Here is a 23,873-nt window from a genome sequence, read left to right as displayed (position 1 = left end):
AGAGAAAGCTAGCAAATGACCCGTTATATTAAAAACAGATAACATTTGTTCGCTGGTGGGGTAACGTGTAGCGTGACATGAACCCAAGATCCCAGTTGAGGCCGTTCTCATGGGTGCGGAACTTGGCTATCAATTTCTGCTCGACGATTTTGCGTTGTTGTGTGTCTCGAAGGCCGCCTTGGAGTACGCTTCCCCGAAGGTCGGTGGCTGAATGTCCATGACTGCTGAAGTGTTCCCCGACTGGGAGGGAACCCTCCTGTCTGGCGATTGTTGCGCGGTGTCCGTTCATCCGTTGTCGCAGTGTCTGCATGGTCTCGCCAATGTACCATGCTCTGGGCCATCCTTTCCTGCAACGTATGAGGTAGACAATGTTGGCCGAGTCACAGGAGTATGAACCATGCACCTGGTGGGTGGTGTCCTCTCGTGTGATGGTGGTATCTGTGTCGATGATCTGGCATGTCTTGCAGAGGTTTCCGTGGCAGGGTTGTGTGGTGTCGTGGACGCTGTTCTCCTGAAAGCTGGGTAATTTGCTGCGAACGATGGTCTGTTTGAGGTTGGGTGTCTGTTTAAAGGCGAGTAGTGGAGGTGTGGGGATGGCCATAGCGAGGTGTTCGTCGTCATTGATGACATGTTAAAGGCTGCGGAGAACATGGCGTAGTTTCTCCGCTCCGGGGAAGTACTGGACGACGAAGGGTACTCTGTTGTTTGCGTCCCGTGTTAGTCTTCTGAGGAGGTCTGTGCGATTTTCGGCTGTGGCCCGTCAGAACTGTCGATCGACAAGTCGAGCGTCATATCCCATTCTTACTAGGGTGCTTTCAGCGTCTGTAGGTGTCCATCGTGTTCCTCCTCGTCTGAGCAGACCCTGTGTATTCGCAGGGCCTGTCCATAGGTGAAGGTCTCTTTGACGTGGTTAGGGTGGAAGCTGGAAAAGTGGAGCATCGTGAGGTTGTCCGTGGGCTTGCGGTAGAGTGAGGTGCTGAGGTGCCCGTCTTTGATGGAGATTCGTGTGTCCAAGAAAGCAACTGATTCTGAGGAGTAGTCCATGGTGAGCTTGATGGTGGAATGGAACTTGTTGATGTTATCGTGTAGTCTCTTTAGTGATTCTTCGCCGTGGGTCCATAGAAAGAAAATGTCGTCGATGTATCTGGTGTATAGCGTTGGTTGGAGGTCCTGTGCAGTGAAGAAGTCGTGCTCGAACTTGTGCATGAAAATGTTGGCGTATTGGGGTGCGAATTTGGTCCCCATGGCTGTTCCGTGTGTTTGGGTAAAGAACTGGTTTTCAAAGGTGAAGACATTGTGATCCAGGATGAAGCGGATAAGTTGTAGGATGGCGTCTGGAGATTGGCTGTTGTTGGTGTTGAGTATTGATGCTGTCGCAGCGATGCCGTCATCGTGGGGGATACTGGTGTAGAGTGCCGAGACGTCCATCGTGGTGAGAAGTGTTCCTGGTTCAACTGGTCCGTGGGTCGTGAGTTTTTGTAGGAAGTCTGTAGTGTCGCGACAGAAGCTGGGGGTTCCCTGTACAATGGGGTTCAGGATGCCCTCGATATATCCAGAGAGGTTCTCACACAGGGGTCCGTTGCCTGATACGATACGACATCCGGGTGTGTTGGCTTTAATACAGATTGTGTTCTTTCATCTACTCATTACTTCAATACAGATTCTTTTCATTCATCGAACCATTACTTTAAAACAGAGTGTGTTCATTCATCTATCCATTACTTTAATACAGATTATTTTCATTCATCTACTCATTACGTTAATGCAGATTGTGTTCATTCATCTATCCATTACTTTAATACAGATTGTGTTCATTCATCTACCCATTACTTTAATACAGAGTGTGTTCATTCATCAACTCATTACTTTAATACAGATTGTGTTCATTCATCGACCCATTACTTTAATACAGATTGTGTTCATTCATCTACCCATGACTTTAATACAGATTGTGTTCATTCATCTACCCATTACTTTAATACAGATTGTGTTCATTCATCGACCCATTACTTTAATACAGATTGTGTTCATTCATCTACCCACGACTTTAATACAGATTGTGTTCATTCATCTACCCATTACTTTAATACAGAGTGTGTTCATTCATCGAACCATTACTTTAACACAGATTGTGTTCATTCATATACCCATTGCTTTAATACAGATTGTGTTCATTCATCGAACCATTACTTTACAACAGATTGTGTTCATTCATCTCCCCATTACTTTAATACAGATTGTGTTCATTCATCTACCCATGACTTTAATACAGATTGTGTTCATTCATCTACCCATGACTTTAATACAGATTGTGTTCATTCATCTACCCATTACTTTAACACAGATTGTGTTCATTTATCTACCCATTACTTTAATACAGATTATGTTCATTCATCTCCCCATTACTTTAATACAGATTGTGTTCATTCATCTACCCATGACTTTAATACAGATTGTGTTCATTCATCTACCCATTACTTTAACACAGATTGTGTTCATTTATCTACCCATTGCTTTAATACAGAGTGTGTTCATTCATCTACTCATTACTTTAATAGAGATTGTGTTCATTCATCGACCCATTACTTTCATAGAGATTGTGTTCATTCATCGACCCATTACTTTAATACAAATTGTGTTCATTCATCGACCCATTACTTTAATACAGATTGTGTTCATTCATCGACCCATTACTTTAATACAGATTGTGTTCATTCATCTGCCCATTACTTTAATACAGATTGTGTTCATTCATCTTCCCATTAGACAGTTTCCTAGAAGTAAAGGGAATTAGGGGTTACGGGGAGTGGACAGGAAATTGGACATGATTTTAGATTTGAGGTTAGGACCAGATCAGCCATGATCTGATTGAATGGCGGAGCAGGCTCGAGGGGCCGATTGGCCTACTCCTGCTCCTATTTCTTATGTTCTTATTCCTTTAATACAGAGTGTGTTCATTCATCTACCCATTACTTTAATGCAGATCGTGTTCATTCATCTACCCATTACTTTAATACAGACTGTGTTCATTCATCGACCCATTCCTTTAATACAGATTGTGTTCATTCATCTACCCATTACTTTAATACAGATTGTGATCTTTCATCTACCCATTACTTTAATACAGATTGTGATCTTTTATCTACACATTACTTTCATCTAGGCAACAACAACAACTTGCATTTGTCCAGTGCCTTTAACATAGTAAAATGTCCCAAGGCGCTTAACAACAACAATTTGTTCAGAAATTGGTTGCAAGGTCGGAGCCAGAGAGTGGGGGTAATGGGTATGGACTCCAGTTGTCAGAATGTGACTTGTGGTTTCCCCCAGGGGTCTGTACTGGGGCCTCAGCTTTTCACCATAATTATTAATGACCTGAATGAAGGAATAGCGAGCTGTATATCAAATTTTGGCAGATAGAGTTCAATGTGGGGAATTAAAAATCTCAAAACTGAAATTGATAGATTTTTGTTCGGTAAAGGTATTAAGCGATCTGGAGCAAGGCGGATAAATGGAGTTGAGATGCAGATCAGCCATGATCTAATTGAATGGCGGAACAGACTCGAGGGGCAGATTAGCCTAATCCTATTCCTATGTTCCTAATTTGTATTTATATAGCACCTGTTACATAATAAAATGTCCCAAGCCGCTTCAGAAGAACGTAATCAGACAAAATTTGACACCAAGCCACATAAGCAGATATTAGGACAGATAGAAGTAAGTTTTAAGGAGTGTCTTAAAGGAGAGGTGCAGAGGCGGAGAGTATTAGGGGGGGAATTCCAGATCTTAGGGCTTCGACAGCTGAAGGAACGGCCACCAATGGTGGGATGAAGAGAGTAGGGGTTGCACAAGAGGCCAGAACTGGAGGAGCGCAGAGTTCTGAAGGTTGTAGGGCTGGAGAAGGTTTCAGAGATACAGAGGGACGAGGCCATGGAGGGATTTGAGGACGAGGATGAGAATTTTAAATTAACATCTCCATTTATCCGCTCTCCGCGGGCCCCGCCTTCCGCTCTCCGCGGGCCCCGCCTCCCGCTCGCTGCGGATGCTGCCTGACCTGCTGAGTATTTCCAACAATCATTTCGGGCCTCATTTGAGACCTCCGGATATGTTTTTCATGGAAACATTTTATTCCTCTGGGTTATATAAAACAATTTGTGAATCATTTGGTGATTTCTGGACCTCAACTTTACAACTGTCATAAGTTATTTAGTCAACAGTGTTACAATATCCAAACAATAAATTTTTGATTTGCACTACTGAATGAGTTTGACCTTGAGGTGGTTTATGGAATAACTGATGTGGGAATCAAAGGTGGTTTTGTTTACTGTAATCACAAGGCATATGGCACTAGTTGTGAAGAGACATTGGGTAGAAATTCCTTCATGTCCCACCAATTTTTAGAGCACAAATTCACCGTTGGACATACAAATTTCTTTTCGGATGTCCCTGCCAGAAGTATGCACAAAAAGAGGCCTTCGCCATATTGGTGAAGGTGGATATTGGGCGTTCCTGGCGGCTGCTTGAAATGAATGCTGGCCTCATTAAATTATGCTAACAGGGGTCCTGCGCTCGAATTAGGACCCCTTTACGAAATTGATACCTGAGAACCATTCACCTTTCTTGTACCCACCCAGAAAAACATGGCGCTAACATTTAGGGAACTGGCTGAAGCAGCGCTATCTAATTGGATCCCCACCTCTATTAAGGTACTGTGGATTTTGGAAGCCATTTTTTTGTCTGTTTTGGCTGAGTTTGGACAGCAGTTCAGATTTCAGAGCAACTGCATTGCTGTGCTGTTTTACTCCATTGTCTGCAGGAGGCCCAAAAAAGATGGGAATGTTTCTGGGTTTACCATTGAGGCCGCCACAGAAGCGGCAACAGCAACAGCAGGGACAGCAGCAAAGACTTGTGGAGGGTCAAAGGAGATGGCAATAGAGGCAAGGGCCAAGGAAGTGAAAGAGGCGGCTACAGAGATAGTGGATGCATTGGTGATCATCTTCCAAAATTGTATAGACTCTGGAACAGTTCCTGCAGATTGGAGGGTGGCAAATGTAACCCCACTATTTAAGAATGAAGGGAGAGAGAAAACAGGGAACTACAGACCTGTTAGTCTAACATCACTAGTAGGGAAAATGCTAGAATCTATTAGAAAGGAGGTGATAACAGGACACATAGAAAATAATAATAGGATTTGGCAAAGTCAGCATGGGTTTATGAAAGGGAAATCATGTTTGACAAACCTATTTGAGTTCTCTGAGGATGCAACCAGTAGAATAGATAAGGGGGAACCAGTGGATGTGGTGTATTTAGATTTTCAGAAGGCTTTCGATAAGGTCCCACACAGGAGATTGGTGAACAAAGTTAGAGCACATGGAATTGGGGGGAATATACTGGCATGGATTGAGAATTGGTTAACAGACAGGAAACAGAGAGTAGGAATAAACGGGTCTTTTCCAGGTTGACAGACTGTGACTAGTGGGGTACCGCAGGGATCAGTGCTTGGGCCCCAGCTATTCACAATATATATCAATGATTTGGATGAGGGAACTAAATGTAACATTTCCAAGTTTGCAGAGGACACAAAGCTGGGGTGGAATGTGAGCTGTGAGGAGGATGCAAAGAGGCTCCAATGTGATTTAGACAAGTTGGGTGAGTGGGCAAGAACATGGCAGATGCAGTATAACGTGGATAAATGTGAGGTTATCCACTTTGGTTGTAAAAACAGAAAGGCAGATTATTATCTGAATGATGATAGATTGGGAAAAGGGGAGGTGCAACGAGACCTGGGTGTCCTTGTACACCAGTCGCTGAAAGCGAGCATTCAGGTGCAGCAAGCAGTTCAGAAGGCAAATGGTATGTTGGCCTTCATTGCAAGAGGATTTGAGTACAGGAGCAGGGATGTCTTACTGCAGTTATACAAGGCCTTGGTGAGACCAATCTGGAGTATTGTGTGCAGATTTGGTCTCCTTATCTGAGGAAGGATGTCCTTGCCACGGAGGGAGCGCAATGAAGGTTTACCAGACTGATTCCTGGGATGGCAGGACTGACGTATGAGGAGAGATTGCGTCGACTAGGCCTATATTCACTAGAGTTTAGAAGAATGAGAGGTGATCTCATCGAAACATATAAAATTCTAACAGCACTAGACAGACTAGATGCAAGGAGGATGTTCCCGATGGCTGGGGAGTCCAGAACCAGGGGTCACAGTCTCAGGATACGGGGAATGCCATTTAGAACTGAGATGAGGAGAAATTTCTTCACTCAGTGGGTGGTGAACCTGTGGAATTCTCTACCACAGAAGGCAGTGGAGGCCAAGTCATTAGATGTATTCAAGAAGGAGATAGATATATTTCTTAATGCTAAAGGGATCAAGGGATATGGGGAAAAAGCAGGAACAGGGTACTGAGTTAGATGATCAGCCATGTTCACTTTGAATGGCGGAGCAGGCCCGAAGGGCCGAATGGCCTACTCTTGCTCCTATTTTCTATGTTTCTATGTTTCTAAAACCAAAACTGCAGCAACTTCTCCCGATAAAAGCAGGGTGATTTCTCCAGCAACACGCAGTGAATGCATGATCGTTACATAATACAAATTCTGTGTGCACAATCAATCCCAGTCTCTTACAGCAGTGCAGTCTCCAAGTGTGATTGACGGGGGAATTATCCAGTCATCTCCATTCTGGCTGGGATTAGTGGGACTTTATCAAAGGCCATCTGAAAAACCAAATAAACCATATCCACTGGTTCTCCCTTATCTATTCTACCAGTTACATCCTCAAAACACTCCAGTAGGTTTGTCAAAAATGATTTCCCTTTCATAAATCCATGTTGACTTTGTCAAATCCCGTTGATATTTTCGAAGTGTCCTGTTATCACATCCTTTATAATAGACTCTAGCATTTTCCCTACTACTGATGTTAGGCTAACCGGTCTGTAGTTCCCTATTTTCTCTCTCCCTCCTTTTTTAAATAGTGGGGTTACATTTGCCGCCCTCCAATCTGCAGGAACTGTTCCATAATCGATAGAATTTTGGAAGATGACAACTAATGCATCCACTATTTCCATGGCTACCTCTTTTAGTACTCTGGGATGCAGATTATCAGGCCCTGGGGATTTATCAGCTTTCAGTCCCATTAATTTCTCCAGCACTATTTTTTTACTAATACTAATTTCCTTTAATTCCTCCTTCTCACTCATCCCTTGGTTCCCTAGCATTTCTGGGAAGTTATTTGTGTCCTCTTCCGTGAAGACAGAACCAAAGTATTTGTTTAATTGTTCTGCCATTTCCTTGTTCCCCATTACAAATTCTCTTGTTTCTGACTGTAAGGGACCTACATTTGTCTTCACTAATCTTTTTCTTTTTACACACTTGTAGAAGCTTTTACAGTCCACTTTTATGTTCCTTGCAAGTTTACTCTCAAACTCTATTTTTCCCCTCTTAATCAATCTCTTGGTCCTTTTTGCTGAATTCTAAACTGTTCCCAATCCTCAGGCTTGCTACTTTTTCTGGCAACTTTATATGACTCCTCTTTGGATCTAATACTATCCTTAATTTCTTTTGTTAGCCATGGTTGGGCCGCTTTTCCTTTTGTGTTTTTGCGCCAGAAAGGAATGTATAATTGTTGCAATTCATGCATTCATTCTTTAAATGTCAGCCATTGCCTATCCACCGTCATGCCTTTTAATGAAGCTTCCCAATCTATCATAGCCAACTCACTCCTCATACCTTCGTAGTTTCCTTTGTTTAGATTTAGGACCCTAGTTTCGGATTGGACTACTTCACTTTCCATCTTAATGAAGAATTCTATCATGTTATGGTCACTCTTCCCTAAAGGACCCCGCACAAGATTATTAACCCCTTCTCATTGCCCGATACCCAATCTAGGATAGCCTATTCCCTGGTTGGTTCAACGTACTGGTCTAAAAAACCATCTCGGACACACTCCAGGAATTCATCCTCCACAGTATTATTGCTAATTTGGTTTGGCCAGTCTATATGTAGATTAAAGTCACCCATGATTACTGTAGTACCCTTGTTACATGCATCTCTAATTTCCTGTTTGGTCCCATCCCCTACATGCTGGGACCAGAGTTCTAGCGAATCAAACAACTGGGGAGGTAAATAGGGCTTTCAACTAAATAAGGGGGGGGGGGGTGGAGAGGGTCCCGTTGGAGGGAAATCTAGAATGTTAAAGAGAAAAGACAAGGAAGCAGTGCAGGAAAGTGATTGGGGTAAGGAAGGGACAGAGCGCACAAACAAGAGTGCACTAACTGTTTGGAGGCCTATAGACAATTCCCACCAGTGTTTTCTGCCCCTTGGTGCTTCTTAACTCCACCCAGACTGATTCTACATCTTGATTTTCTGAGCCAATATCCTTTCTCACTATCGCTCTGATTTCATCCTTTACTAACAACGCCACCCCACCTCCTTTTCCTTTTTGCGTGTCCTTCCTAAATATCGAATACCCTTGGATACTCAGCTCCCAGCCTTGGTCACCCTGCAGCCATGTCTCCGTAACCGCAATTATATCGTATCCGTTTACATCTATTTGCGCTGTTAATTCGTCTACCTTATTACGAATGCTTCGTGCATTCAGATACAGTGCCTTTAGATTTGTCTTTTCAATATTTTTAGACATCTTAACATTTTTTTTTGTACTATGGCCCTATTTGTCTTATTACCATTTTTTCTTACCTGGACCCTATTTGTTAGTGCACTCTTGTTTGTGCGCTCTGTCCCTTCCTTACCCCAATCACTTTCCTGCACTGCTTCCTTGTCTTTTCTCTTTAACATTCTAGATTTCCCTCTAACGGGACCCTCTCCACCACCCCCCCCCTTATTTAGTTTAAAGCCCTATTTACCTCCCTAGTTGTTTGATTCGCTAGAACTCTGGTCCCAGCATGGTTCAGGTGAAGCCCGTCCTGACGGATCAGCTCCCTCTTTCCCCAGTACTGGTGCCTGTGCCCCATGAATCGAAAACCACTTCTCCCACACCAATCTTTGAGCTACGCATTCATCTCCCTGATCCTATTGACCCTGTGCCAATTTGCTCGTGGCTCATGTAATAATCCAGAAATTATTACCTTTGTGATTCTGCTTTTTAATTTAGTCCCTAGCTGCTCAAACTTCCTCAGCAGAACCTTTTTCTTAGTCCTACCTATGTAGTTGGTACCTACGTGGACCACGACAACTGGATCCTCCCCCTCCCACTCCAAGTTCTTCTCCAGCCTGGAGGAGATGTCCTTAACCCTGGCACCAGGTAGGCAACATAGCCTTCGGGACTCTCACTCTTGGCTGCAGAGACCAGTGTCTATCCCCCTAACTATACTGTCGCCTACTACAACCACATTCCTTTTTTACTCCCCCCACCTGAACGGCCCCCAAACCACGGTGCCGTGGTCAGTTTGCTCGTCCTCCTTGCAATCCCCGCACTTGTCCACAAGAGTTGCAAGAACCTCAAATCTATTGGACACGTGCAGGGACTGAGGCTCCTGCAATACTACCTCCTGGATCCCCATACCTGCCTCACTCGCAGTCACATCCTCCTGTCCCTGACCACGTGTCAATTCTAAAGTATTTAATCTAAGGGGTGTGGCTGCCTCCTGGAGCAAAAGGTCCAGGTAACTTCTCCCTTCCAGATGTCTCGCAATGTCCGCAGCTCGGAGCCGAAGTTCCTTGAGCCGCAGACAGTTACTGCAGATATAGTCGCCCTGGACAAAAATGTCCACAAGCTCCCACGTATTATTGCAGCGACACATCTCCTGTTCTCCCAGTAATTATTTATTTAATTAATTAATTTAGTGCTAATCAAATTATTTACCTCGTTTACTCACAAGTGAACACAAGCAGACAATGGTGGCAGGGGCAGCTGTGGAGAGTCCGTGTCGGGGGGGCTCACTCCTCTCCAAGCTCTGCTCAGCTGAATACAGATGCTGAACCCCGGGGACCATCATTGAGAATGAGAATAATAGACGTGCAGCAGCAACTTTGTGAGGTAATGGGAAAAGTGCCACGCACACTCTCCACAATAGCGGAGAGGATGGAGTCTAACTCAATCGCTAGTGGATTGGTGGTGCAGAGAAGTGTGAGTCTGCCACTGGAACAGTCTTTGACGGAGCCCTCACAGGCTCCAAAACCCCAGAGATCATCAGATCAGCGTATCTCAGCAGTCGGGGCAGGCATTTGAGCAACCTGCCTCTTCCTCTGCTGAAGCCACAGAGGATGCACCAGGTAGAAGCGGTAGAAAGAGAAAGACTAGGCAATTGTGATTCACCAAGTATATGCACAAGGGGGTTTGACGAGCTGTCATGTTCATTTATATTTTTTTTGTTATGGCACATTACATTTAATCATTATCACCACCACTGCCACATCTTGACCATTATTGAGTCCCTTTTGTGAATTCACCTGGTGAACGGTGGTTTTTTAGACTGGAGGGAAGTATACAGTGTTGTTCCCCAGGGGTCAGTGTTAGGACCACTGCTCTTTTTGATATATATTAATGACCTGGACTTGGGTATAGAGGGTCTAATTTCAAAGTTTGCAGATGACATGAAAGTCGGGAATGTAGTAAACAATGTGGAGGATAGTAACAGACTTCAGGAAGACATAGACAGACTGGTGAAATGGGCAGATACATGGCAGATGAAATTTAACGCAGAGAAGTGTGAAGTGATGCATTTTGGTAGGAAGAATGAGGAGAGGCAAAATAAACTAGAGGGTACAATTCTAAAGGGGGTGCAGGAACAGAGAGACCTGGGGGTGGATGTACACAAATCTTTGAAGGCGGCAGGACAAGTTGAGAAGGCTGTTAAAAAAGCATATGGGATCCTGGGCTTTATTAATAGAGGCACAGAGTACAAAAGCAAGGAAGTTATGCTAAACCTTTATAAAACACTGGTTAGGCCTCAGCTGGAGTATTGTGTCCAATTCTGGGCACCGCACTTTAGGAGGGATGTCAAGGCCTAAGAGAGGATGCAGAGGAGATTTACTGGAATGGTTCCAGGGATGAGGGACTTCAGTTATGTGGAGAGACTGGAGAAGCTGGGATTGTTCTCCTTAGAACAGAGAAGGTTAAGGGGAGATTTGATCGAGGTGTTCAAAATCATGAACAGTTTTGACAGAGTAAATAAGGAGAAACTGTTTCCAGTGGCAGACGGACCAGTAACCAGAGGTCACAGATTTAAGGAGATCGGCAAAAGAGCCAGAGGGGAGATGAGCAAACCTCTTTTTACGCAGTGAGTTGTGATGATCTGGAATGCGCTGCCTGAAAGGGCGGTGGAAGCAGATTCAATAATAACTTTCAAAAGAGAATTGGAGAAATACTTGAAGGGAAAAAATTTATAGGGCTCTGGGGAATGAGTGGGGAAATGGGATTAATTAGATAGTTCTTTCAAAGAGCCGGCACAGACATGATGGGCCAAATGGCCTCCTCCTGTGTTGTACCTACTAAGATACAATGTGCTTCATCATGAATGCCAAGGCATGATGCCACCTATTGGGCGCGAGTGCAATGTGTGTATGTGTGGTGAAGGACAGTTTTGTAAAAAGGGAGAAGGGTGGGGATTGGTGGGGGTGGTTGGTCCAGGCGGCCTGAGTGTTTCAAAGTCTTCCATTTGCACATCTCATTATGAGAACCTGTTAGAGGTGAGAGCGTCCCTGGCATCCCAGGCATCCCGGACATTCCTGACATCCCTGGCACCTCTGGGCATCCCTGGCATCTCTGGGCATTCCTGGCACCTCTGGGCATCCCTGGCATCTCTGGGCATCCCTGGCATCTCTGGGCATCCCTGGCATCTCTGGGCATTCCTGGAATCTCTGGGCATCCCTGGCACCTCTGGGCATCCCTGGCATCTCTGGGCATCCCTGGCATCTCTGGGCATCCCTGGCATCTCTGGGCATCCCTGGCATCTCTGGGCATCGCGGACATTCCTGGCATCTCTGGGCATCACTGGGCATCACTGGCACCTCTGGGCATCCCTGGGCATCACGGGCATCTCTGGGCATCCCAGACATTCCTGGCATCCCTGGCAACTCTGGGCATCACTGGCATCTCTGGGCATCATTGGCATCTCTGGGCATCACTGGCACCTCTGGGCATCACGGGCATCTCTGGGCATCACGGGCATCTCTGGGCATCCCTGGCACCTCTGGGCATCCCAGACATTCCTGGCATCCCTGGCATCTCTGGGCATCCCTGGCATCACGGGAATCACTGGCATCATGGGCGTCCCTGGCATCATGGGCAGTAATGTGCACGGCTGCACTGGCGATGGGTTCCCCATCTTCACCTTCCTCCTCCTCAGATGTACAGTGGAATCGATCGATTGCTCCCACCCCCACCCCCCCCCCCACCCAATCCTGATCTTGTCAACTTGAGGGGCTTCAAAATGTAGGTAAATTTGTGTGAACACAAGAATCCTCAGCCTCAACAAAGAAATCTCAGTCTAAACACAATGAACTCCCTGCTAAAGGTTTGTCTGCGAGGACTGAGTTTCCTGCTGCAATACCGCCCCTTTTATTGACATGTGTCAATCACTGGTTTAAAGGCCAAATAAGCTTCGGCTGCAACTCGCCTCTCTTTCAATGGCATGTTTCAGGAGACTCGTTAAATCCGTTTCTATTGCAGAATCCACAAAAAGTTAAATACCTAAAGTGTTTCAACTACTCGAATTAGCCCTTTAAATATCGGCCTGCCGGCTTTAAGTGGGGACAAGACTTGCGTGTTTCTGTTGTGCGCACGTGTCCCAACACACCTGGTCCCAACACACCTGGTCCCAACACACCTGGTCCTAACACACCTGGTCCCAACACACCTGGTCCCAACACACCTGGTCCCAACACACCTGGTCCCAACACACCTGGTCCTAACACACCTGGTCCCAACACACCTGGTCCTAACACACCTGGTCCCAACACACCTGGTCCCAACACACCTGGTCCCAACACACCTGGTCCAACACACCTGGTCCCAACACACCTGGTCCTAACACACCTGGTCCCAACACACCTGGTCCTAACACACCTGGTCCTAACACACCTGGGTTAAACCCGGAAGTGGGTGCGTTGGAGCCGAGGGAAGATCACACTCCGAGAAGCCACTACTTTAACGTCCCTCCCGCCCCCAACCCTCCCGTTCTTGGGGACTAATATTACCGCTGCCCCCCCCCCACAGGAGAACTCCCGCGCTCTTCTTCAAAAAGTGCCTGAGGACAGATGAGATATCATAGAATCATTGAAATTTACGGCACAGAAGGAGGCCATTCAGCCCATCGTGCCTCTGCTGGCCGAAGAAGAGCTATGCAGCTTAATCCCACTTTCCTGCACTTGGTCCGTAGCCCTGTAGGCTCTTCTAGTGCACATCCAGGTACCTTTTAAATGAGGGTTTCTGCCTCTCCCACCCTCTCAGGCAGTGAGTTCCAGACTCCCACCACCCTCTGGATAAATAAATTTCTCCTCAGCTCCCCTCTAATCCTTCTACCAATCACTTTAAATCTATGCCCCCTGGTTATTGACCCCTCTGCTAAGGGAAATAGGTCCTTCCTATCCACACTATCTCGGCCCCTCATAATTTTATACACCTCAATCAAATCTCCCCTCAGCCTCCTCTGTTCCAAAGAAAACAACCCCAGCCTATCCAATCTTTCCTCATAGCTAAAATTCTCCAGTCCCGGCAACATCCTCGTAAATCTCCTCTGCACCCTCTCTAGTGCAATCACATCCTTCCTGTAATGTGGTGACCAGAACTGTACACAGTACTCAAGCTGTGACCTAACCAATGTTTTATACAGTTCCAGCATAACCTCCCTGCTCTTATATTCTGTGCCTCAGCTAATAAAGGAAAGTATTCTATATGCCTTCTTAACCACCTTATCTACCTGTCCTGCTACCTTCAGGGATCTGTGGACATGTACTCCAAGGTCCCTCACTTCCTCCACACCTCTCAGTATCCTCCCATTTATTGTGTATTCCCTTGCCTTGTTTGCTTTCCCAATATGCATTACCTCACACTTCTCTGGATGAATTCCATTTGCTGACCAGTCCATTGATATCTTCCTGCAGTCTACAGCTTTCCTCCTCACTATCAACCACACGGCCAATTTTTGTATCATCTGCAAACTTCTTAATCATGCCCCTACATTTAAGTCCAAATCATTAATATATACCACAGAAAAGCAAAGGACCGAGTACTGAGCCCTGAGGAACCCCACTGGAAACAGCCTTCCAGTCACAAAAACACCCGTCAACCATTACCCTTTGCTTTCTGTCACTGAGCCAACTTTGGATCCAATTTGCCACTTTCCCTTGGATCCCATGGGCTTTTACTTTTCTGACCAGCCTGCCATGTAGCACCTTGTCAAAAGACTTGCTAAATCTATGTTGGCTACATCAAACGCGTTACCCTCGTCGACCCTCCTTGTTACCACCTCAAAAAATTCAATCAGTTTAACATTGCATCTGAAAGACGGCATCTGACAGTGCTGCACTCCCTCAGTCCTACACTGGGAGAGTCGGCCTAGATTATGTGCTCAAGTCTCTGGAGTGCGGCTTAAACCTTCAACTCTCTGACTCAGAGGCAAAAGTGTTACAACTGAGCTACAGCTGAGATCAGTAGTGAGTAATTGAATGGGTGGAGTAAGAAATGGGGCAGTGAGTACTTGAGGGAGTCACAATAATGAGTAGTTGGGGGTGTAGGATGGGATATTTAAGAATATGGGATGGTGGGTAAAAGACAGTGGTGAGCAGAAGTTGAAAAAAGAGCACAGATGAGGAATTGAAATGAAAAAAATTGCAAAACAAAAAGGACAGTTGGGAAAATGTCAATAAAAAAAGATTAGAACATAAGAAATAGGAGCAGGAGTAGGCCATTCAGCCCCTCGAGCCTGCTCCGCCATTCAATCAGATCATGGCTGATCTTCAACCTCAACTCCACTTTCCCACCCGATCCCCATATCCCTTGATTCCCTTCGGGTCCAAATATCATCGAGCTTAGCCTTGAATATTCTCAATGACTGAGCATCCACAGCCCTCTGGGGTAGACAATTCCAAAGATTCACAACCCTCTGAGTGAAGAAATTCCTCCTCATCTCAGTCCTAAATGGCCGACCCCTTATCCTGAGACTATGACCCCTAGTTCTAGACTCTCCAGCCAGGGGAAACATCCTCTCAGCATCGACCCCATCAAGCCCTCTAAGAATTTTATACGTTTCAGTGAAAAACAGCACACTATTTGGAAAAAAAAGTTGGGAGAGAAAAAAATTAAAAATGAGTTGTAATATTCACGAATGCCAAGTATACTTTCCACACGGCAATTGAATTAGACCTGCAAAATTTAAAATATATGTTGTCCCAGAATTATTTATTTATTTTCGGCCAGTGGGTCAGGTGCCTGCACTGAATTAATGATTAGGGCCTCAGTGTGAAAGAATCATCCTTCCTGTGTTGAATGATATTCAGGTGGTAGTTGCACAGCAGATGGACATTGAGGAAATGGAAGCCTCTCCTTTTATGCACGGCCCAGGATTATGATCATGTATGAACAGCTGCCTGTGTGCAATCAATCTAGGGAAGTGCACCACCTGGTAACAGCAAGCTCTCTTTGTTCCTGGTGGTGATCCACGCTGAACTGTATGAACGAGTACGTCTCCCATTAAAAGGCTTCTGTCACACCCCAAATGTAGTTTGCTGCAGAGTGGCTGATTCTTGTTAGGTTCCCCATCGTGTCTGACAGGTTCTGCTGCTCAGTTCAGAGATATTGTTACTTTACGCTGACAATGCTGTTGTTCTTATGGACTATGGTTGGTGATCAGGCAGCACCAAGAAACACAACTCGATGATTGCTTCCTCGTTCAACCTAAGCTTCATCAGACACTGCTTGTCAGTCAGCTCCAGGTGTCTGTGCACTGCAAAGGGGCATCGTGTAACGGGGTAATTGGTAATCAGTGTTAAGCCGCCTGTCTTTGACATTCTCTTGCTGTAGTTTCATCAATTTGGTCCTCCACAATGTCATAGGTCACAAAAGACACTGACACCCATTCTGCTGCTATTAAGTTTGCACTGGGATAAAAAATGCCACAAATTTCTGTTTGATCTGCTAAATATGCTTCATACAACTGCACCAACTCCAGTGAAACCCATAAATTAGGGATACCGAAGGGACTTGCATCAGGTATCCTTTATTTGCAGGTGTTATTTTCAAAATGGTTATTGCATGTACAATAAGCTGGATGAGCCAAATATCCCTGGATTGGCTGTATCTCCTGCAGTGTTCCTTCTCTTTTTCACCCTCACCTGGGATTGTGCCTAATTCTGGAACCCTGCCAGTGGGTTCATTTTCTGTTCCTTGGGTTTCCCAGTTTATTGCCATCTCAGGGTCCTTTTCCATTGAAGGAAGGATGTCCTGATGCTGCGATCTGCTACATTAGCAGCCTGCACAGGACGAGGTGGCTGCTCGAGGGCTGGAGATCCCAGCCAAATTGGGGGGGGAATTAATGTCCTGCAGACCCCTATCCGGGACCCCTCCCTCCGTGTGCTGCAGCTGCTAATGTTTGAAGTGCTGGGAAGTGGGTAGGGGCTGTTCAGCACCTGATCAGTATCTGAAATACTGGAGGAGTAGGGTTGGCAACTCTAGTTGGACGCAAGATTGGAGGTTTGATCACGTGATGATCTGACCACATGACATCCGACCATGTACCATCAGATCACATGACATTTGATCACATGACTTCTACAACTGTTATTGGATTTGCCTTATAACGGTAAGGTCCACTGTAGTCGAGAATCTTGTGAGAGTGTGAGGCAAGTGTGAGGTCATCCACTATCGACCTAAAAAGGATAGATCAGAGGATTTTCTAAATGGTGAAAAGCTCAAAACAGTGGAGGTCCAAAGAGACTTAGAGGTCCATGTACATAGATCATTAAAATATCATGGACTGGTGCAAAAAATAACAAAAAAGACTAATGGAATGCTGGACTTTATACCGAGAGGACCAGAGTACAAGGGGGTAGAAGTTATGCTGCAGCTATATAAAACCTAGTTAGACCGCACCTGGAGTACTGTGAGCAGTTCTGGGCACCGCACCTTAGGAAGGATATATTGGCCTTGGAGGGAGTGCAGCGTAAATTTACTAGAATGATACCTTTTTCTTCATTCGTTCATGAGATATGGGCGTCGCTGGCGAGGCCGGCATTTATTGCCCATCCCTAATTGCCCTTAAGAAGGTGGTGGTGAGCCGCCTTCTTGAACCGCTGCAGTCCGTGTGGTGACGGTTCTCCCACAGTGCTGTTAGGAAGGGAGTTCCAGGATTTTGACCCAGCGACGATGAAGGAACGGCGATATATTTCCAAGTCGGGATGTTGTGTGACTTGGAGGGGAACGTGCAGGTGGTGTTGTTCCCATGTGCCTGCTGCTCTTGTCCTTCTAGGTGGTAGAGGTCGTGGGTTTGGGAGGTGCTGTCGAAGAAGCCTTGGCGAGTTGCTGCAGGGCATCCTGTGGATGGTACACACTGCAGCCACAATGCGCTGGTGGTGAAGGGAGTGAATGTTTAGGGTGGTGGATGGGGTGCCAATCAGGTGGGCTGCTTTGTCCTGGATGGTGTCGAGCTTCTTGAGTGTTGTTGGAGTTGCACTCATCCAGGCAAGTGGAGAGTATTCCATCACACTCCTGACTTGTGCCTTGTCGATGGTGGAAAGGCTTTGGGGAGTCAGGAGGTGAGTCACTCACCGCAGAATACCCAGCCTCTGACCTGCTCTCATAGCCACAGTATTTATGTGGCTGGTCCAGTTAAGTTTCTGGTCAATGGTGACCCCCTGGATGTTAATGGTGGGGGATTCGGCGATGGAAATGCCGTTGAAAGTCAAGGGGAGGTGGTTAGACTCTGGACTCCAAGAGGTTATATTACGAGGAGAGATTACACAAACTAGGGTTGTATTCCCTGGAATTTAGAAGATTAAGGGGTGACTTGATCAAAGTTTTCAAGATATTAAGGGGAATCACCAGGGTAGATAGAGAGAAACTATTTCCGCTGGTTGGGGAGTCCAGGACAAGGGGGCACAGTCTAAAAATTAGAGCCAGGACTTTCAGGAGTGAAGTTCGGAAACACTTCTACACACAAAGGGTGGGAGAAGTTTGGAATTCTCTTCCGCAAACAGCAGTTGATACTAGCTCAATTGTTAATTTTAAATCTGAGATGGAAAGATTTTTGTTAACCAAAGGTATTAAGGGGTATGGGGGCTAAGGTGGGAATATGGAGTTAGATCACTGATCAGCCATGATCTCATTGAATGGCGGAACAGGCTCGAGGGGCTGAATGGCTTCCTCATGTTCCGATGTTCATGTTAATTATGGTTTTTCGCCAGCAATTGTTGAAAAGTTCCTGACTTTTGAGGAATTTGGAATTTTTTAGCCAGCATCCATAGAGGCAGGGAAACTGCTCAATCCCCGGGATAGAGCCGTGGAGCCGTGCGAACGCTGGATCCCCGGGATCGAGCCGTGCGAACGCTGGATCCCCGGGATGGAGCCGTGCGAACGCTGGATCCCCGGGATGGAGCCGTGCGAACGCTGGATCCCCGGGATGGAGCCCTGCGAACGCTGGATCCCCGGGATCGAGCCGTGCGAACGCTGGATCCCCGGGATCGAGCCCTGCGAACGCTGGATCCCCGGGATGGAGCCGTGCGAACGCTGGATCCCCGGGATCGAGCCGTGCGAACGCTGGATCCCCGGGATCGAGCCGTGCGAACGCTGGATCCCCGGGATGGAGCCCTGCGAACGCTGGATCCCCGGGATGGAGCCCTGCGAACGCTGGATCCCCGGGATAGAGCCGTGGAGCCGTGCGAATGCTGGATCCCCGGGATCGAGCCGTGCGAACGCTGGATCCCCGGGATGGAGCCGTGCGAACGCTGGATCCCCGGGATGGAGCCCTGCGAACGCTGGATCCCCGGGATGGAGCCCTGCGAACGCTGGATCCCCGGGATCGAGCCGTGCGAACGCTGGATCCCCGGGATGGAGCCGTGCGAACGCTGGATCCCCGGGATGGAGCCCTGCGAACGCTGGATCCCCGGGATCGAGCCGTGCGAACGCTGGATCCCCGGGATCGAGCCCTGCGAACGCTGGATCCCCGGGATGGAGCCGTGCGAACGCTGGATCCCCGGGATCGAGCCGTGCGAACGCTGGATCCCCGGGATCGAGCCGTGCGAACGCTGGATCCCCGGGATGGAGCCCTGCGAACGCTGGATCCCCGGGATGGAGCCCTGCGAACGCTGGATCCCCGGGATGGAGCCCTGCGAACGCTGGATCCCCGGGATCGAGCCGTGCGAACGCTGGATCCCCGGGATGGAGCCGTGCGAACGCTGGATCCCCGGGATCGAGCCGTGCGAACGCTGGATCCCCGGGATCGAGCCGTGCGAACGCTGGATCCCCGGGATGGAGCCCTGCGAACGCTGGATCCCCGGGATGGAGCCGTGCGAACGCTGGATCCCCGGGATGGAGCCCTGCGAACGCTGGATCCCCGGGATGGAGCCGTGCGAACGCTGGATCCCCGGGATGGAGCCCTGCGAACGCTGGATCCCCGGGATCGAGCCGTGCGAACGCTGGATCCCCGGGATCGAGCCGTGCGAACGCTGGATCCCCGGGATCGAGCCGTGCGAACGCTGGATCCCCGGGATCGAGCCGTGCGAACGCTGGATCCCCGGGATCGAGCCGTGCGAACGCTGGATCCCCGGGATCGAGCCGTGCGAACGCTGGATCCCCGGGATAGAGCCAGCAGAGGAGACAGAGGGGCATTCTGGGAGAAGTCGGCTCAGTCACCTCCACTGAACAGTGGGTAGCAGAAGAACTGGTGTCGAGGAGCAGTTAAACCCAAAACACAACACTTGTGTTTCCCTCCCTCCCTCCTCCTCGAACCAAAAAAAAAGGAGGCACTGTGAGGAGGGCAAGCAAGTTGACGAGGAGGAGGATCGAGCTACTGCAGCTGCTGGAGGCACGAAGTCACAGCCAACAGGTAAGTGATTGGCTGGTGACTGGGAAGTAGTTTTTCTTTCCTTTTTTTCTCTTGACATTGTAGTTGTTGTTAAGCTAACTTAAGGGTTAAGTCATGGCAGGAGATCCCAGACCCGTGTCATGTTCCTCTTGTGGGATGTGGGAATTCAGGGCTCCTTCCTGTATCCCTGATTCCTTCACCTGCGGGAAGTGTGTCCAGCTGCAGCTACTGTTTGACCACTTGACGGCTCTGGAGCTGCGGATGGACTCACTTTGGGGCATCCGCGATGCTGAGGAAGTCGTGGATAGCACGTTCAGTGAGTTGGTCACACCACAGATAAAAATTACTGAGGGAGATAGTGAATGGGTGACCAACAGACAGAGGAAGAGTAGGAAGGCAGTGCAGGGGTCCCCTGCGGTCATCTCCCTCCAAAACAGGTATACCGTTTTGGATACTGTTGTGGGAGATGGCTCACCAGGGGAAGGTGGCAGCGGCCAGGTTCATGGCACCGTGGCTGGCTCTGCTGCACAGGAGGGCAGGAAAAAGAGTGGCAGAGCTATAGTGATAGGGGACTCGATTGTAAGGGGAATAGACAGGCGTTTCTGCGGACGCAACCGAGACTCCAGGATGGTATGTTGCCTCCCTGGTGCAAGGGTCAGGGATGTCTCGGAGCGGCTGCAGGACATTCTGGAGGGGGAGGGTGAACAGTCAGTTGTCGTGGTGCATATAGGTACCAACGATATAGGTAAAAAACGGGATGAGGTCCTACAAGCTGAATTTAGGGAGTTAGGAGTTAAACTAAAAAGTAGGACCTCAAAGGTAGTAATCTCAGGATTGCTACCAGTGCCACGGGCTAGTCAGGGTAGGAATGACAGGATAGCTAGGATGAATACGTGGCTTGAGAGATGGTGCAAGAGGGAGGGATTCAAATTCCTGGGCCATTGGAACCGGTTCTGGGGGAGGTGGGACCAGGACAAATTGGACGGTCTGCATCTGGGCAGGACTGGAACCAATGTCCAAGGGGGAGTGTTTGCTAGTGCTGTTGGGGAGGGTTTAAACGAATGTGGCAGGGGGATGGGAACCGATGCAGGAAGTCAGTGGGAAGTAAAGTGGTGACAGAAACAAAAGGCAGTAAGGGAGAGTGTACAAAACATGACCGGACAGATGGTCTGAGAAAGCAGGGCAAAGGCCAAGGGAAGTCTAGATTAAACTGCATTTATTTCAATGCAAGAAGTCTGATGGGCAAGGCAGATGAACTCAGGGCATGGATGGGTACATGGGACTGGGATGTTATAGCTATTACTGAAACATGGCTAAGGGAGGGGCAGGACTGGCAGCTCAATGTTCCAGGGTACAGATGCTATAGGAAAGATAGAGCAGGAGGTAAGAGAGGAGGGGGAGTTGCGTTCTTGATTAGGGAGAACATCACGGCAGTAGTGAGAGGGGATATATCCGAGGGTTCGCCCACTGAGTCTATATGGGTAGAACTGAAAAATAAGAAGGGAGAGATCACTTTGATAGGATTGTACTACAGACCCCCAAATAGTCAACGGGAAATTGAGGAGCAAATATGTAAGGAGATTACAGACAGCTGCAAGAAAAATAGGGTGGTAATAGTAGGGGACTTTAACTTTCCCAACATTGACTGGGACAGCCATAGCATTAGGGGCTTGGATGGAGAGAAATTTGTTGAGTGTATTCAGGAGGAATTTCTCATTCAGTATGTGGATGGCCCGACTAGAGAGGGGGCAAAACTTGACCTCCTCTTGGGAAATAAGGAAGGGCAGGTGACAGAAGTGTTAGTGAGGGATCACTTTGGGACCAGTGATCATAATTCCATTAGTTTTGAGATAGCTATGGAGAATGATAGGTCTGGCCCAAAAGTTAAAATTCTAAATTGGGGAAAGGCCAATTTTGATGGTATTAGTCAGGAACTTTCAGAAGTTGATTGGGAGAGTCTGTTGGCAGGCAAAGGGACGTTTGGTAAGTGGGAGGCTTTCAAAAGTGTGTTAACCAGGGTTCAGGGTAAGCACATTCCTTATAAAGTGAAGGGCAAGGCTGGTAGAAGTAGGGAACCTTGGATGACTCGGGAGATTGAGGCCCTAGTCAAAAAAAAGGAGGCATATGACATGCATAGACAGCTGGGATCAAGTGGATCCCTTGAAGAGTATAGAGATTGCCGGAGTAGAGTTAAGAGAGAAATCAGGAGGGCAAAAAGGGGACATGAGATTGCTTTGGCAGATAAGGCAAAGGAGAATCCAAAGAGCTTCTACAAATACATAAAGGGCAAAAGGGAGAGAGTAGGGCCTCTTAAGGATCAACAAGATCATCGATGTGCGGAACCACAAGAGATGGGTGAGATCCTAAATGAATATTTCACATCGGTATTTACGGTTGAGAAAGGCATGGATGTTAGGGAACTTGGGGAAATAAATAGTGATGTCTTGAGGAGTGTACATATTACAGAGAGGGAGGTGCTGGAAGTCTTAACGCGCATCAAGGTAGATAAATCTCCGGGACCTGATGAAATGTATCCCAGGACCTTATGGGAGGTTAGGGAGGAAATTGCGGGTCCCCTAGCAGAGATATTTGAATCATCGACAGCTACAGGTGAGGTGCCTGAAGATTGGAGGGTAGCAAATGTTGTGCCTTTGTTTAAGAAGGGCGGCAGGGAAAAGCCTGGGAACTACAGACCAGTGAGCCTGACATCTGTAGTGGGTAAGTTGTTAGAGGGTATTCTGAGGGACAGGATCTACAGGCATTTGGAGAGGCAGGGACTGATTAGGAACAGTCAGCATGGTTTTGTGAGAGGAAAATCATGTCTCACAAATTTGATTGAGTTTTTTGAAGGGGTAACCAAGAAGATAGATGAGGGCTGTGCAGTGGACGTGGTCTACATGGACTTTAGCAAAGCCTTTGACAAGGTACCGCATGGTAGGTTGTTACATAAGGTTAAATCTCACAGGATCCAAGGTGAGGTAGCCAATTGGATACAAAATTGGATTGACGACAGAAGACAGAGGGTGGTTGTGGAGGGTTGTTTTTCAGACTGGCGGCCTGTGACCAGCGGTGTGCCTCAGGGATCGGTGCTGGGTCCGCTGTTATTTGTTATTTATATTAATGATTTGGATGAGAATTTAGGAGGAATGGTTAGTAAGTTTGCAGATGACACCAAGATTGGTGGCATTGTGGACAGTGAAGAAGGTTATCTAGGATTGCAACGGGATCTTGATAAATTGGGCCAGTGGGCCGATGAATGGCAGATGGAGTTTAATTTAGATAAATGTGAGGTGATGCATTTTGGTGGATCGAATCAGACCAGGACCTACTCCGTTAATGGTAGGGCGTTGGGGAGAGTTATAGAACAAAGAGATCTAGGAGTACAGGTTCATAGCTCCTTGAAAGTGGAGTCACAGGTGGATAGGGTGGTGAAGAAGGCATTCGGCATGCTTGGTTTCATTGGTCAGAACATTGAATACAGGAGTTGGGATGTCTTGTTGAAGTTGTACAAGACATTAGTAAGGCCACACTTGGAATACTGTGTACAGTTCTGGTCACCCTACTATAGAAAGGATATTATTAAACTAGAAAGAGTGCAGAAAAGATTTACTAGGATGCTACCGGGACTTGATGGTTTGACTTATAGGGAGAGGTTGGATAGACTGGGACTTTTTTCCCTGGAGAGTAGGAGGTTTAGGGGTGATCTTATAGAAGTCTATAAAATAATGAGGGGCATAGATAAGGTAGATAGTCAAAATCTTTTCCCAAAGGTAGGGGAGTCTATAACGAGGGGACATAGATTTAAGGTGAGAGGGGAGAGATACAAAAGGGTCCAGAGGGGCAATTGTTTCACTCAAAGGGTGGTGAGTGTCTGGAACGAGCTGCCAGAGGCAGTAG

The 23,873-nt window shown here is 47.3% G+C and overlaps 1 protein-coding gene across 1 annotated transcript in view; it reads right to left on the bottom strand.

Annotated features, from left to right (window-relative positions):
• Positions 1-4,996, bottom strand: part of LOC137326808 (mucin-2-like) — a 145,830-nt gene extending 140,834 nt beyond the window's left edge. Inside the window, exon 1 of the mRNA XM_067992202.1 lies at positions 4,853-4,996. Coding sequence (XP_067848303.1) covers positions 4,853-4,996 — 144 coding nt within the window. The remainder of the gene's footprint in view (positions 1-4,852) is intronic.
• Between the last annotated feature and the right edge of the window lie 18,877 nt (positions 4,997-23,873).

Source organism: Heptranchias perlo, chromosome 10 (genome assembly GCF_035084215.1).
Source record: "Heptranchias perlo isolate sHepPer1 chromosome 10, sHepPer1.hap1, whole genome shotgun sequence".
NCBI classification, from domain to species: Eukaryota; Metazoa; Chordata; class Chondrichthyes; order Hexanchiformes; family Hexanchidae; genus Heptranchias; species Heptranchias perlo.
This window is presented reverse-complemented; position numbering and strand designations above follow the sequence as displayed.